At 51.2% G+C, this 15,449-nt stretch overlaps 2 protein-coding genes across 36 annotated transcripts in view; both read left to right on the forward strand.

The window, feature by feature from the left end:
• Nucleotides 1-1,423, forward strand: part of NUP98 (nucleoporin 98 and 96 precursor) — a 132,089-nt gene extending 130,666 nt beyond the window's left edge. For all 35 annotated transcript variants that reach the window (XM_008264839.5, XM_002708536.6, XM_051822866.3 and 32 more), the window contains one exon: nt 51-1,423. In XM_008264839.5, coding sequence (XP_008263061.1) covers nt 51-268 — 218 coding nt within the window. In that variant the 3' untranslated portion in view covers nt 269-1,423. The remainder of the gene's footprint in view (nt 1-50) is intronic.
• Nucleotides 1,424-8,572: 7,149 nt separating this feature from the next.
• CHRNA10 (cholinergic receptor nicotinic alpha 10 subunit) lies at nt 8,573-14,809 on the forward strand. The gene is made up of 5 exons (XM_002708724.6): nt 8,573-8,771; nt 10,941-11,086; nt 12,035-12,189; nt 12,798-13,330; nt 14,210-14,809. Exons 1-5 carry the CDS (start codon nt 8,711-8,713, stop codon nt 14,665-14,667), a joined length of 1,353 nt encoding a protein of 450 aa, XP_002708770.1. The 5' UTR covers nt 8,573-8,710; the 3' UTR covers nt 14,668-14,809.
• The last annotated feature ends 640 nt before the right edge of the window (nt 14,810-15,449 follow it).

Raw genomic sequence — 15,449 nt, forward strand, 5'->3', positions numbered from 1 at the left:
CCCTTCCCCAATACCTCATCCTCAGTGCTCACTCCACTTTTTCTCTTCAGACATGGCCAAGTGTGTCGCCAATTTGCTGCGGGTGGTACTGAGCCTGCAGCACACCCCTGATGCCACCTCTGATTCAACGCCAGACCCTCAGCGAGTTCCTTTGCGCCTGTTGGCTCCCCACATTGGCCGCCTCCCCATGCCTGAAGACTATGCCTTGGAGGAACTGCGCAGCCTCACACAGTCCTATCTGCGAGAACTGACTGTTGGGAGCCAGTGAGCACCGGGTTCCTCTCACCATACTCACATGGTCATTGACGCCCACCACACAGAGGTTCCCTAGCATTGTTCTGATTGGCAGCATGTGCCATTCTCTGGGTTGGCTGTGGATGGAATCCACCCTCCCTACTTGCTGCCCCATGCAGCATCCTCCAGTTGTTCAGGGCTTTTCTTAATACTGAACGTTGCATAAGGGCTTCTGGAACCCAGAACAGGAGAGACGAGTCTCCTTTTACCACTCTTAAGACCATACAATTGTTTTTCCTTTTTGAAAATGGTCAATAAAGCTCCTCTGGCAGAATCCCCCCAAAAAACAGGGAATCCTTTTCTACCCCCCAGAATTCTGAACCTTCTGATTCTCTAGGACAGCCTGCTACCCTATACCTACGCGAGTCCTTTTATACCAGAACTCTTAACAAGGAGTGAGACAAGTGATGGGACAAATGTGTTGATCTAGGACTGTCCTTCCTTAGCAGGGGAGCTGTCCACAAAAGGACGATGAATCTGTCTCAAATAGATTGATTAGTTAACACTGCCTTTTGAAATCAAGAGGGTTGGACTGAGGATACAGGATGGCATCTTTCCAACATATTTAGAGTAGAAGTGAATGCCTGCCATGAATGGATGATCTTCAAGGCTTGTTTTATTCTTGCCTTGGATGTCCATGAACACTATACTCTCCCTACAACCGTGTACAGCAGCAGCCCTTGGTCACATGTCACGAGTCTGTGAGAAGCTTCCAGAACTTGGTTTGGACCCTTGTTTTCAGTCATCTTGCTGGGACTCCTGTCTGGATTTGCCTGGAGAATTAAAACATGACCCTCCCGTTCTAGCCCCAAAACATTTCCCACCCTCCATCTGCCCTCCCAGAATGTGGAACTGCCAGTGAGGCTGGCAAGGAGCTGGGCTGTAGAGTCAGGCAGAGGGCCTTGGCTACACCGCTGCCAGCTGTGAGGAGCCCCAGGGAAGGGCCTGAGACAGCTTGGTGTTAAGGCTGTCACACACAACACGGCCACCCCTGGGTCTTTATGCATGAAGATTATGTAAAGGTTTTTATTAAAAATATATATATATAAAAATAAATGATCTAGATTATTTTCTTCTTTTTCTGAAGCTACTTTCTTAAAAAAATTAATAAAATGAAATGTTTATAGCATTCCTGGTATTGGCTTGCCCTTTGTATTTTTGAGTCTTCTTGCCCTGAGGATATTTATGGTAGCCTTTTTTGTTTAACTTGTTTTTCAATCTGCAGTGTAAATGGAGACAGGCCATTGATTGAGGAGAGTGTAATTTGATGCTAAACTGAAATAGAGACTGCTAGATTCCTAAGGTCAAGGTTAGGGGTGAGGGTGTTGATGGGTTAATGCTGACTACTATCCATACATGGATGCATATTAATTCCCAACTGGGGACTCATTGTCCAATAGAATATGCTTATCGTTCAAAGCCTCCTCGCTCTGCTGTTATTTTTTGTTTTTAAACATTAGGTCACACTTCACTTTGCTAAGTGCAAATTTTTTTTTTATATTCATCTTACTTATTTGGAAGAGTTACAGAGAGAGGTAGAGAGAGAGAGAGAGAGGTCTTCCATCTGCTGGTACATTCCCCAGATGGCTGCAATGGCCAATGCTGAGCCAATCTGGAGCCAGAAGTTTCTTCCAGGTCTCCTACGTAGGTGCTGGGACCCAAGGACTTGGGCCCTCTTCTTACTTTCCCAGGCACATTAGTGGGGACCTGCATTGGAAGTGGAGCAGCCAGGACTTGAACCAGCGCACATATGGGATGCCAGCTCTGCAGGCCAGGGCTTTAACGACCTGTGCCACAGCACTGGCCCCTAAATGCAGGTTTCCATATATACTGCTTTACACAGACTATTTTTGAGAAAGATCAAATAAGCAACCTGAGAACCATTCAGATCTTACTTTGACTTTTTCAAATTGAATATGTGAGTACATGCCAAATTGCAATGTAACCAAATATTTCTGGGACATTAAGGAATTCAAGGATGAGAAAACAGGTCTGCCCTGTGGCTGAGGCTTCTATTTTACTTAGGCCCCAGAGCTCCTCAGCTGGTGGTCTCCCCTTCATTATTGAGCCACTGTGTAAAGTGGAGTGACTGAATCATAGAGCATGGCCTGGGCTTCTAACAATTCTCAAGCTGCTTTCCTTTCCAGAGGTGTTTTTTCAAGAATGTGCTATGAAAGTGGTTAGCATTTAGCAGCATTAACAATTGTGAATATGGGCAGTATTTCTCTTAAGGCAGGTATTATTTATACTTAAGGCTAGGGTGGATGTGTGGTGCAGAAGCTGACTTATTGCTTGGGACACCCACATCCTGTATCACAATGCCTGGGTTTGAGCTCTGCTCTCAATCCCAGCTTCCTGCTTAACATGTACTGTGGGAGGCAACAGATGATGGCTCCAGTACTTGAGTCCCTGCCACTCATGGAAACCTAGATTGAATTCTGGGTTCCTGGCTTCAGTCTGGCCCAACCCTGGCTGTTGGTTTAAGCTGCTGCTTGCAAGGCAGGCATAGCATATCAGAGTGTCAGTTGAGTACAAGCTGCTCCGCTTCTGATACGGCTCCTAGCCGGTGCACCTGGTCAGGCAGCAAATAATGGGCCCTGCCATCCACTTGGCAGACCTGGATGGAGTTCCTGGCTCCTGGCTTCAGCCTGACTCAGATCCATTTGGGGAGTGAACCACTAGATGGAATATATGGCTCCTGTTCTTGCTGTGCCTCTCACCAACCCTCCCTCTCTGTTACTGTACCTTACAAATCAATATCTTTAAAAAAAATTATGTAGGAAAGTCACCCTTTTTGAAACAATTATTGGAGAGACAGAATTCTCAACTGCTGGTTCACATTCAATGCATGTAATGACCCAGCTGGGTCAGGCCAAAGGAAGAAGCCAGGAGCTCAATCCAGGTGTCCCATGTGTGTGGCAGGGACCCAGTTTCTTGAATTACCTACTGCCAGGAAGCTAGAATCAGGAGCAGATCTAGAACTTGTACCTAGGTGCTCTAATATCGGATGTGAAGCATCTTAACTGGCATCTTAACCACCTTGCCAAATACCTGTCTTGGCTTGCTCTTGTGTGCTTTTCTACTAATTTTGAAACAGATGAATTTAAATAACCAAACAGAATACAAAACAGTTCCATCACCTAAAGAAACTCCCAATTCTTCACTCTTTATAGTCACAGCCCCTCCTTGTTCCTAACCCCAGTGTGTTCTCCATCCCTACAGCATTGTTTTTACCGAATATAAATATACAATCATATAGTATGTAGTCTTGTGTGACTGGCTTCATCTATGTTGTGGCATGTATTAATACCGTATCTTGACCAGCACCGCGGCTCAATAGGCTGATCCTCCGCCTGCGGCACCGGCACACCAGGTTCTAGTCCCGGTTGGGGTGCCAGATTCTGTCCCAGTTGCTTCCAGTCCTGCTCTCTGCTGTGGCCCGGGAGTGCAGTGGAGGATGGCCCAAGTCCTTGGGCCTTGCACCCGCATGGGAGACCAGGAGAAGCACCTGGCTCCTGGCTTCGGATCAGCGCAGTGCGCTGGCTGCAGCGCGCTGGCCGCATCAGCCATTGGAGGGTGGACCAACGGAAAAGGAAGACCTTTCTGTCTCTCTCTCACTGTCCACTCTGCCTGTCAAAAAAAAAAAAAAAAAAACTATCCCTTTTTATGACAAAATAACATTCCATTTTACAGATATATCACTTTTCTTATACATTGATCAGTTAAGTGACATTTGTATTGTTTCCACTTTGTGGATATTTGGATGATGCTGGTATGGCCGTTCACATACAAGTTTTTTGCAGACATGCTCCCATTGTCTCAAGCATATACCTCAAAGTGGAATTCCTGAGATATACGATAACTCTGCAAAAGTTCACCAGGACTGCACGATTTACCCTCTCTGAGCAATATATTATGACAATTGCAGTTTCTCTACATCTTCATGAACACTTGCTGTGGTTCATCATTTTGATTACAGCAAACCTATGACCATGAAGTGATATCAGTTAGGGTTTAAATTTGCATTTTCCTGACACTGTGGTCTAAAGGTTTATTTCTGCCCCTTCCCCAAATCCATATGTTGAAAGCTAACTGCCAGACTGATGGATGGGCCTTTGGGGATGATTAGGGTATAAGGATGGAGCCCTCAGGAATAGGATTATTTTTCTTATGAATGAGACCCCAGAGACCTGAGGACACAGCAGTCAGAGAATCACATCACTGTCGGCTGGCTTCCTGATGTTGGAAGTCCCAGCCGCCAGAACTGTGAGAAAGGTCTGTTGTATGTAAACCACCCATCCTATGTTTGTGTTGTTACAGCAGCAAATGCACACTTGATGACTGATAAGCTGAAACATCCTTTTTTGTGCTTGTGAGCAATGTCTAATAAGATTCTGTATTCGTTTAGGGACAGGTGTTTGCCTCAGCAGTTAAGACACTGCCTGAGATGCCTGTATCCCATATGCCTGGGATGGAGTCCCAGATTGTCTCTGCGTTCCAGCTTCCTGCTAATGCTGCTGAGAGGCAGCAGGTGATGGCTCAAGTACTTGGATCCCTGCCACCCTCGTAGGAGACCCAGAGAGAGGCTCCTGGCTTCAGCCTGTCCCAGCCCTGGCTGTTGTGCACTTTTAGAAGGGTGGATCAATGGATGAGAGGTTTCTGTCTCTCTGAATTTCAAATAAATAAAAATAAATTTTTAAAAATTGAAATCTTTATACATAAGTTTGTAGCATTTTTTAGAGATTTCACATAAAATTTGCCTTTTTTTTTTTTTTTTTTTTTGACAGAGTGGACAGTGAGAGAGAGAGACAGAGAGAAAGGTCTTCCTTTTTCCCGTTGGTTCACCCTCCAATGGCCGCCACGGCCGGCACGCTGCGGCCGGCGCAACACGCTGTACCGATGGCAGGAGCCAGGTGCTTATCCTGGTCTCCCATGGGGTGCAGGGCCCAAGTACTTGGGCCATCCTCCACTGCACTCCCGGGCCACAGCAGAGAGCTGGCCTGGAAGAGGGGCAACAAAATTTGCCATTTTTTAAAGACCTATTTATTTATTTGAAAGGCAGAGTCAGTTCTTCCATCTGCTGGTTCACTCCCAGATGGTCAACAGCTGGGGCTGGGCCAGGCTGAAGCCAGAAACTCCATTTGGTTCTCCTAGGCGGGTGCAGGGGCCCAAGGACTTCAGCCATCTTCTGCTTTCCCAGGCCACAGCAGAGAGCTGGATCGGAAGAGGAGCAGCACCTATATGGGATGCCAGCACTGCAGGTGGAAGCTTAGCCCACACTGTAGCGCTGGCCCCTCTTATCATCCTAATGGCATCTTTTTTTCAAGATTGATTTATTTTTATTTGAAAGAGTTATGGAGAGGCTGAGGCAGAGAGAGAGAGAGGTCTTCCATCCACTGGTTCACTCCCCAGATGGCCACACAGCTGAGGCTGAGCTGATCCGAAGCCAGGAGTCAGGAGCTTCTTCCAGGTCTCCCATGTGGGTGCAGGGGCCCAAGGACTTGGGCCATCTTCCACTGCTTTCCCAGCCCATAGCAGAGGGCCAGGTTGGAGGTGAAGCAGCCAGGACTTGAACCGGCCCCCCTTAATAACATCTTTTGTAGAAAAGTTATTAAGGAAGCCAAACATGTTAATTTTTTTTCTTTCATGGATTGTGCTTTTGGTATTTAAAAAGTCACTGCTGGGGCTGTTGTTTGGTGCAGTATTTAAGTACTGCCTGAGACATCCACATTCCTAATCAGAGCCCGGTTCCAGTCCTGGTTAATCGCAGGCATTTAGGGAGTGAACCAGCAGATGGAAGATCTCTATGTCTCTGGCTTTCAAGTAAAATAAAAATAAATGCAAAAAATTTTTTTAAATTTTAATTTGCAAGCTCAAAGTAACCTAGTTTTTTTTCTTTTGTCATCTTCCTGAAGACTTATACATTTTTTTTTTTAAAAAAGGTTTGTTTGTTTATTTGAAAGGCAGTTACAGAGAGGCTGAGGCAGAGAGAGAGAAGTGTTCATCCGCTGGTTCACTCCTCAGATGGCTGCAGTGGCCAGAGCTGGGCCAATCGAAACCAGGAGCCAGGAGCTTCTTCCAGGTCTCCCACGCAGGACCAAGGACCTAGGCCATCTTCTGCTTTCCCAGGTCATACCAGAGAGCTAGGTCGGAAATGGAGCAGCAGGAACTTGAATCGGCAGGCATATGGGATGCCAGCATTGCAGGTGGTGTTCTTACCCGCCACGCCACAGTGCCGGCCCCATTGAAGTCTTATACTTTTGCATTATTTATTTAGGTCTATGATCTATTTTGAGTTAATTTTGTGAAAGACCTTAAGATTTACATCTAGGTTCTGGGTTCTTTTTTCTTTTTGCTTGAGGATATCCAGTTGCCTTTCTCCATGGAATTGCCTTTGCTGTTTTTTTTTTTTTTTTAAGAAATCAGTTGGCCGTGTTTTGTGTAGATAGAATGGATAGTTTATTCTGTTCCCATTGATCTGTCTCTTCTCTTGCCACCATCACATCATCTTGATTACTGTAGCTTTATAGTAAGTCTTAAAGTTGGATCATGTCAGTCCTTAAATTTTTTTCTTTTTCAGTATTGTATTGGCTATTCTGTGTCTTTGTTTCATATAAACTTTAGAACCAGTTTATTGATATCCACAAAATAACTTGCTTTGATTTTGATTGAGATTGCACTGAATCTATATATCAATTTGGAAGGAAGTAACAATATTGATTTTTTCAATCCATGAATATTAAATATCTTTCTATGTAGACCTATTTGTTTTTTATTTTCATTGTGTTTGAAAGAACAAAAGACAGAGGCAGACAAATGCCTGCAATAGCCTGAGCTGCACCATGCAGAAACTCCATCCGGTCTCCCACCATCATTTGCAAGTAGATACAGTTTTATTTCTTCTTTCCCAATCTATCTTTTTAAAATCTCATTTACTTGTCCTGTTGAATTAGCTAAGACTTCAATACGATGAATAGGAGAGGACTTCCTCCTCATTCTGATCCTAGGGGGAAAGCTAGTTTCTCAACATTAATTAACTATAATACTAGTTATATAGGATTTTGATTTTTTTAAGGTAGATTTTCATTGTCAAATTGAGTGAGCTTCCCTCTGTCTATTCTGAGTGTATTGAGAGCTTTTAGCATGAATGGATATTGGAGTCTCTGAGACATTTTAATGTGAAATGCTTGGGCCACATCTAGAGAAAGATGCTGGAAAGATGTGTGGATTTATGTAAGCATCTAATTCCTAAGAGACAGGAATGCACTGGAGAATGAGCACAGAATCAGGGGCCAGCACAGTGGGTTAAAGCCCTAGACTGCAGCGCCAGCATCCCATATGGGTGCCAGTTCGAATCCCGGCTGCTCCCCTTCTGTTCCAGCTCCCTGCTGATGTGCCTGGGAAAGCAGCAGACGATGGCCCAAGTGCTTAGGTCCCTACACCCACGTGGGAGAAGGTCTTGACTCCTAGATTTGAATCAACCCAGCTCTGTGCAGCCATTTGGGGAGTGCACCAACAGATGGGAGACTTCTCTCTCTCTCTCCCTGCCTCTCTGTAACTCTGCCTTTCAAATAAATAAATCTTAAGAAAGAAAACAAAGCGGAGAGTGCTGTATTGCCCTTGCTGTCTGGGCACAGTAAGAAAACTCAGGAAAGGATGTGTCCTGCGGCTTCTGTTCTTTGGAACCACCTGGAGTGGTGTAGGCTCAGCAGCACCCTTAGCTGGAGGAGAGAGCTGGTGTGGCACGGATTACCTGGCCCCTCCCTGGGCGGGACCCAGGCAGTGGTGGCAGAGCTGGGGACAGATACCCACCTGAGGCCATTGCCCTGTGCAAGTTCTGAGCCCTGCACCCCTGTTCACTCCAAGCCCCCACTATGGCCCTGAGCTGAGCTGCCTGTCGCTTTACAGAATTTGAATAATTTAGGTCCCAGAAGCCTGAGGTGTCAATTTCAGTTGCTCTGTTACCATGGGCACAGGATAGGCAGGGGAGGAGCTGTTCTGTGCCTCAGACTGACTGCTCAGGGCTGATAAGAGTCCCCTGCCCCCTGTTCTGCTGAGACAGCCCCAGGCTCACCTGGAGCCCCGGTATGGGAATGGAGCAAGGCAGTGAGGCAGAGAGTAGAAAGTGAAGGGAGAGTGCAAAGAGGCAGAGAGGAAGGTCAGAGTCAGGGGAGCAGAGAGCAGGACAGAGTTGCCGAGGGAAAGACGACCGTGACAGTAGCAGGGGATAGAGACAGAGGCCAGCAGATGCCAAGGATCAGATAGTGACAGAGGAGGGTCAGATAACTGGAAGGGCCACAAGACGCTCAGTTGTACTTTTGACTTCAGGTACTGTGCGCTGGGCCTGATGCTGCACTAGGTCCAGCCAGGAGGCCTTACGCCCAGAGACCTGCCCCACCTCTTGCTGTGAAGGGCCATGGCGCCTGGGAGCCACCACCTCAACCTGGGCCTCCTGCTCCTGCTCCTTCTCCCTCCAGGTATGACGTTCAGGGAACCAGCCCTGGCCTGGCCTGATGTGGCTACAGCCTCTGGCCTCCCTAAATCTCCCTTTCTCTTTAGTATCTGTACTTAGAACAAGCTCCTGTCTGCAGGGTATGGGAAAATGGCGTGCTGAAGAGGGGGAGAGGAAACTTGCCTGCTGAGATGGGAGCAGTGAGGGGGCAGCATCCAGAGAAAGGGCTGCAAAAGTCACAGGGCCTTGAGTGCCAGACCCAGGCTTTCGCCTGCCGTCCACGGGGAGCCACAGCAGGGTTTTAAACAGGTGCTGGTTTGGTGGGATTTGTATGTACAAAAGCTTGATCTATGGGACGTGCAGAGGGTAGTAGGAGAGGGTGAGCATGAGGCAGGGGAGCAGTGAGGAGGCTGCTGCTGCTGCCATGGTGCAAGTGAGAGGGAAGGGCTGAGCACCAGGGAAAGAGTGATTCAAGAGACGCTTAGTTCGGCCCGATGTTGTGGTGCAGTGGTTTAAGCCACTGCCTGCAATGCTGGCACCTGTATTGGATCATGGGTCCAATCCAGCTCCCCAGTCATGAACCTGGGAAGGCAGTGGGAGGATGGCCTGGTGTTTGAACACTCATGTAGGAGACCAGGATGGAGTTCCAGGCTCCTGGCTTCAACCTGGCCCAGCTCCAGCCATTGCAGTCAACTTTTTAAAGAGTGGACCAGCAGATGCAAGATCTCTCTTTGTGCTTCTCTCTCTCTCTCTCTCTCTCTCTCTCTCTCTGCCTCTCAGATAAATAAACAAGCTTAAAAAAAAAAGGCATAGTGCTCACCTCTATATCGCATTGCAAAAAAAATTAATAAATAAAAATAAAAAAAGATGGATAGCAGGATTTGGGGGATTTGGATGATCTGACAGGATTGAGACTGCGCTGCAGTGGAAGGAGAAGGGAATGGCAATTCTCGGGTTTCCAGCCGAGGTCTCTGGGTGCTCTTCATTGAGGTGGAACAGATGTTTAGAAGCAGATTTAGTGCAGTGGTTAAGATGCTTCTTGGGAGCAACAAATCCCATGTGGGACAGCTTGGTTCAAGCCCCATTCCTCTGCTGCTGATCCAGCTTCCTGCTGATGAACAACCTGGGAGGCAGCAGATTTTGGCTCAAGGGAGATGGAGATCCAGGCTCCTGGCCCAGGCCCTGGCTATCATAGGCATCTGGGAAGTAAACAGGTGGATGGACGGCCTCTCTCTCTCTGCCTCTCAAATAAAATGGAAATAAGTAATTTTTTTTTTTTGACAGGCAGAGTGGACAGTGAGAGAGAGAGACAGAGAGAAAGGTCTTCCTTTTTCCTTTGGTTCACCCCGCAATGGCCGCTACGGCCGGCGCGCTGCAGCCGGTGCACCGTGCTGATCCGAAGCCAGGAGCCAGGTGCTTCTGGTCTCCCATGCGGGTGCAGGACCCAAGGACCTGGGCCATCCTTCACTGCACTTCCAGGTCACAGCAGAGAGCTGGCCTGGAAGAGGAGCAACCGGGACAGAATCCAGCGCCCTGACCGGGACTAGAACCCCAGGTGCCGGCACCACAGGTGGAGGATTAGCCTATTGAGCCACGGCGCCGGCCATAAGTAAATATTTTTTTAAAAAAAAAGCAGGTTTCAGAGCATGAGGGAACAGTTTAAGGTGCCCGTGAGACACTGAACAGTGGACTGTGGTATGTATAAGTCTGGAGCTCAAGGCAAATCTGGGCCAAAGAGAAAGAAGAGAGCCAAGGACAGGATTCTGGGGGCCAGTACTCAGGCAGGGCCTGAGGAAACTATTGAGAAAACCTAAGATAAAGGAAGGGTCTTTTCAGGAGAGGGGGATGTCCTCAGGTGCCAGGACCTTTGAAGAGACCAGCAGACGTGCAGCAGGAGAACTGGAAGCAGGCCTGAGACGGCAGTGCACCGGGCAGTGAGGTGCAGATGGCTTGGGTGGAAGTCCTGTGGTGGAGGAGGCAGAATCCAGAAGGGAAGGCTGGGGAGAAACCAGCAGCCGGCTGCAGAAGATAGTACCAAGTCCTGATAGTACCTCCTGGGCCTTCGTCCAGGGCAGAGCACAGAGGCACCATTCAGAAGGCTGTAGGACAGTGCAGCACGTGACAGGGCTGGAGGGCCTCAGCAGAGGCCCCAGTTGGGGTCATGGGTGGACAACCATACTTACTGGCTCTGCAGAGTGCCAGGGAGCTGAGGGCAGGCTGGCTCACAAGCTGTTCCGTGACCTCTTCGCCAACTACACAAGTGCCCTGAGACCTGTGGCAGACACAGACCAGACTCTGAATGTGACCCTGGAGGTGACATTGTCCCAGATCATCGACATGGTATGTAGTGCTGATACTGCTGTGGGGAGGGAATGAGGGGTGGGACTAGGATTACTCTTGCAAGCAATTCTTTCTATAAACATAACTACAGGGGCCAGTGCTGTGGTACAGCGGATTAAGCTGCAGCCTGCAGCGCCAGCATCCGACTTGGGCATTGGTTCGAGTCCCTGCTGCTCTACTTCCTATCCAGCTCCATGCAGATGGTCTGGGAAAGCAGTAGAAGATGGTCCAAACCCTTGGGCCCCTGTACCCACATGGAGGACCCTGATTTCAGACGGACATAGCCCAAGCCTTTTGAGCCATTAGGGGAATGAACCAGTTAATGGAAAATATCTGTAACTCCCTCTCTCTCTGCACTCTGCCTTCTAAGAACTAATCCTAAAAAAAAAATAAAAAAATAAAAAAATTGGGAACGGAGCTGTGGCAAAGCAGGTAAAGCTGCCATCAGAGTGCTGGCATCCCATATGGGTGCCGGTTCGAGTCCCAGCTGCTCCACTTCCAATCTAGCTCTCTGCTATGGCCTGGGAAAGCAGTAGAAGATGGCCCAAGTGCTTGGGCCCATGCACCCATGTGGGAGACCTGGAAAAAGCTCCTGGTTCGGATCAGCACAGCTCTGGCTGTTGCAAGCAATTGGGGAGTGAACCAGAGTATGGAAGACTTCTCTCTCTGCCTCTCCTTCTTTCTGTGTAACTCTTTCAAGTAAAATAAATCTTTTAAAAAAATTAACAACATTGGTTAACCTACTAACTGGTGGGTATCCACCGTGTGTTCAAACATCTGCTCACTTGAACTCACTGAATCGCTGCTGAGTGGGGATTTTCTATCACCCCTGCAAGTCGGGTTTGCACGTCCTGACCAGCGTCCTGAAGCTGACTGTGCACAAACAGGGAGGGTCTGCATAGACTCGCAAGCGTGTCCGTATCTGTGCCCACTCCCTGCCCTCACCAGGACGAGCGGAACCAGGTGTTGACGCTGTACCTATGGATCCGGCAGGAGTGGACTGATGCCTACCTGCGGTGGGACCCGGATGCCTATGGCGGCCTGGATGCCATCCGCATCCCCAGCAGGCTCGTGTGGCGGCCAGACATCGTGCTCTACAACAAGTACTGCCTGCCTGCGCCCCTCCCCCTGCCCGGCAAGAGCCATCTCAGCCCTGGGTGGACTGACGCCCCTTCCCCACCGCCTAAGCCAGTTGCTAAGCTGCCCTGGAAGGGCAGACCCTCCTACAAGGCCAGGAGATCACAGTCCTTCCGTGGCTCCCCAACTCGAGGCTGTTCTCAGACAACCCAGACTGAGATTTTACTGAGCTGTCCATCAGGGCCAGCTCTGTATCCCAGTGCCTCTCTAAGCCACCCCCTCAGCCTTCCATGCCAACCCAGGGCTACTCCTCGTGGCCCGAACCAGGTCTGTGTCTCGCCGCAAACACACCCTCTGCGCAATTCCCCGGGGCCTCTAGGAGCCTGGTGGGTGACTCCCAAGGCAAGTCACTGTGTGGCCTTTTCAGACTGCACAGAGCTGAACCTGCGCTCCTTGTGGTAGCCCTGAACGCGGCCCCTCCCAGTCTGCAAGGGCAGAGCGCCCTCTATCGGGCGCATTCCACCCTCCGTGCTGCCGCGCGGTGGCCAAAGGGCGTCCCTCGGGTCACAGAGCCCCTGGAGGGTCGAGGCTCAGATGACGGGCACCCAGGTGACTCTGCTCCGCCTGCCCCCAGGGCGGACGCGCAGCAGCCAGCGTCGGCAAGCACGAACGTGGTGTTGCGGCACGACGGCGCCGTGCGCTGGGACGCGCCGGCCATCACGCGCAGCTCCTGCCGCGTGGACGTGGCCGCCTTCCCATTCGACGCGCAGCGCTGCGGACTGACGTTCGGCTCCTGGACGCACGGCGGGCACCAGCTGGACGTGCGGCCGCGCGGCGACGCCGCCAGCCTGGCCGACTTCGTGGAGAACGTGGAGTGGCGCGTGCTGGGCATGCCGGCGCGGCGGCGCGTGCTCACCTATGGCTGCTGCTCCGAGCCCTACCCCGACGTGACCTTCACGCTGCTGCTGCGCCGCCGCGCCGCCGCCTACGTGTGCAACCTGCTGCTGCCCTGCGTGCTCATCTCGCTGCTCGCGCCGCTTGCCTTCCACCTGCCGGCCGACTCGGGCGAGAAGGTGTCCCTGGGCGTCACCGTGCTGCTGGCGCTCACCGTCTTCCAGCTGATCCTGGCCGAGAGCATGCCCCCGGCGGAGAGTGTGCCGCTCATCGGTGAGCGCGAGGGGGGCGCCCGTGTGTGTGTCTGAGAGCTGGGGGAGGCATTCTGGGAGCACACCTTCTTTTGAGACAGAGGGGGGAGTGGCCCCCCGCAGGGAGAACACCCTCCCGGCCGTGAGCAGGAAGCAGTCAGTGTTTTCTCAAGGTGGTGGTGGATGTTCTGCCTACCCAATGTGGTAGTATTAGGCAGAATGTACCGAGAGCCAGCTGTGCACTGCTGATCAGCTCAGGTAAGCCCTCCCTGAACCTGTGAGGTCGATTTCCTTCCTTATGGGAAATGTGCTTCAGGGGACAGTCCTGGCCTAGGTCGGACCGGAGAGTTGCACTTTTCTTTTTTTTCTTAAGATTCATTGATGTACTTGAAAAGCAGAGTTAGAGAGGCAGAGGCAGAGATACAGAGAGGTCTTCCATCTGCTGGTTCACTCCCCAATTTACCACAGGGGATGCAGCTTCCTCAGGGTCTCTCTCGGGTGCAGGTGCCCAAGGTCAGGGGCGAATCTCAATGGCTTTCGAAAGCCATAGCAGAAAGCTAGACCGGAAGCTTAGCAACTGAACTCAAAAAGGCCCCCACATAGATGCCGTCACTGCAGGCTGGGGCTTCAACCCTCTGTACCACAGCACCGGCCCAGAACGGCACTTTTAGGGACTGTGGGTGAATGAGCTTCTGGCTGTGACAACTGTAGCTCCTGAGAATGCACCTGCAGGAAACAGGGGAGGAGAGAACTGGACCCTTACCTCCCCCTGCTTCCATGCACTGGGCTTGGTGGGGTGGGGTCCTGAGAGCCTCCTGGCTTGTTCCTGTTTGTGCACGTGGGAAGCTGGGGCTACCCAGTGCTTGTTGTAGGCGCTGCTGAATCGCTCTGTCTCTTGCAGGGAAGTACTACATGGCCACTATGACCATGGTCACATTCTCAACAGCGCTCACCATCCTTATCATGAACCTGCATTACTGTGGTCCCAGTGCCCGCCCAGTGCCTGCCTGGGCTCGAGTCCTCCTGCTGGGACACCTGGCACGAGGGCTGTGCGTGCGGGAACGAGGGGAGCCGTGTGGGAAGTCTCGGCCGCCAGAGTCGCCCCCTAGCCCACAGCCACCTGAGGGAGGGGCCAGCTCACAAGGAGGCCCTTGCCATGAGGCACGGTGTCTATGCCGCCAGGAAGCCCTGCTGAGCCACGTGGCCACCATTGCCAGCACCTTCCGCAGCCACCGGGCTGCCCAGCGCCGCCATGAGGACTGGAAGCGCCTGGCTCGCGTGATGGACCGCTTCTTCCTGGGCATCTTCTTCGGCATGGCCTTGGTCATGAGCCTCCTGGTGCTGGTGCAGGCCCTGTGAGGGTCTGGGTTGGGGCCTGTGACAGCCGCAGCACTGCAGACAGGGATGGCCAAGGCCAGCTGGTGCCCAGCGGTCTCTCCCTGCTGCTCCTAAACCTGGGCCATCTTTCCTGAGAACCAGCACTGCTGCTGCCATAGCCCACAGCGGAGCGCTTGTCTGTGCAGCCCAACTAGGGCAAGTCCAGGGTCTGCCCTCCCCTGGTTCCTAGGGAGGAGGAAGTCAAGGGAGGCTCAGGACCAAGCTCAGTGGTGGGGACTGACGCGTTCAGGCCGCTGTCAGAGCTCTCGGTGGGAGTGCGGGACCACAAAGGCCAGCTTTCCTGTGCCTGGCGGTGGCTGTGAGAGGGACTGGGCCCTGCCTGTCCTTCCCTGGGACTTGGGGAAGAGTTTGGGATTCATGGCCTATTCCAAAGCAGGAGGCCACACCGACAATTGGCTGTGAAGCTCCAGCTGATAATAAACTGAGTGTGTACCTTGTGCCTGCCCTGTGTCCTGTCCTACCCTTGGGGCAGCGGTGGTGGAAGCCATGGAAGCGGCTTGTCTCTTTAGAGACAGGACCTCAGCATTCATGGACTGGAGCGGAAGTCACAGCTTTGTCCTCAAGACAGAGACTAGGGTTTGCTGAGCCCTGAGAGAACCTGCAGTTCCCTCTGCCCCTGTCTCCCAGGCTGGATCCAGTCCCTGCCCATGCGCCAGAGTGACTGAGAACCTAACATGTCCAAGGTAGGACAGTGCAGGGAGCCGCTGTTTGCAGGTATTTGTTCCTGTCTGATTCCCAACGTC

The sequence above is a fragment of the Oryctolagus cuniculus genome, chromosome 1 (genome assembly GCF_051225735.1).
Source record: "Oryctolagus cuniculus isolate XC-2025 breed Fujian yellow rabbit chromosome 1, ASM5122573v1, whole genome shotgun sequence".
Classification (NCBI taxonomy): Eukaryota; Metazoa; Chordata; class Mammalia; order Lagomorpha; family Leporidae; genus Oryctolagus; species Oryctolagus cuniculus.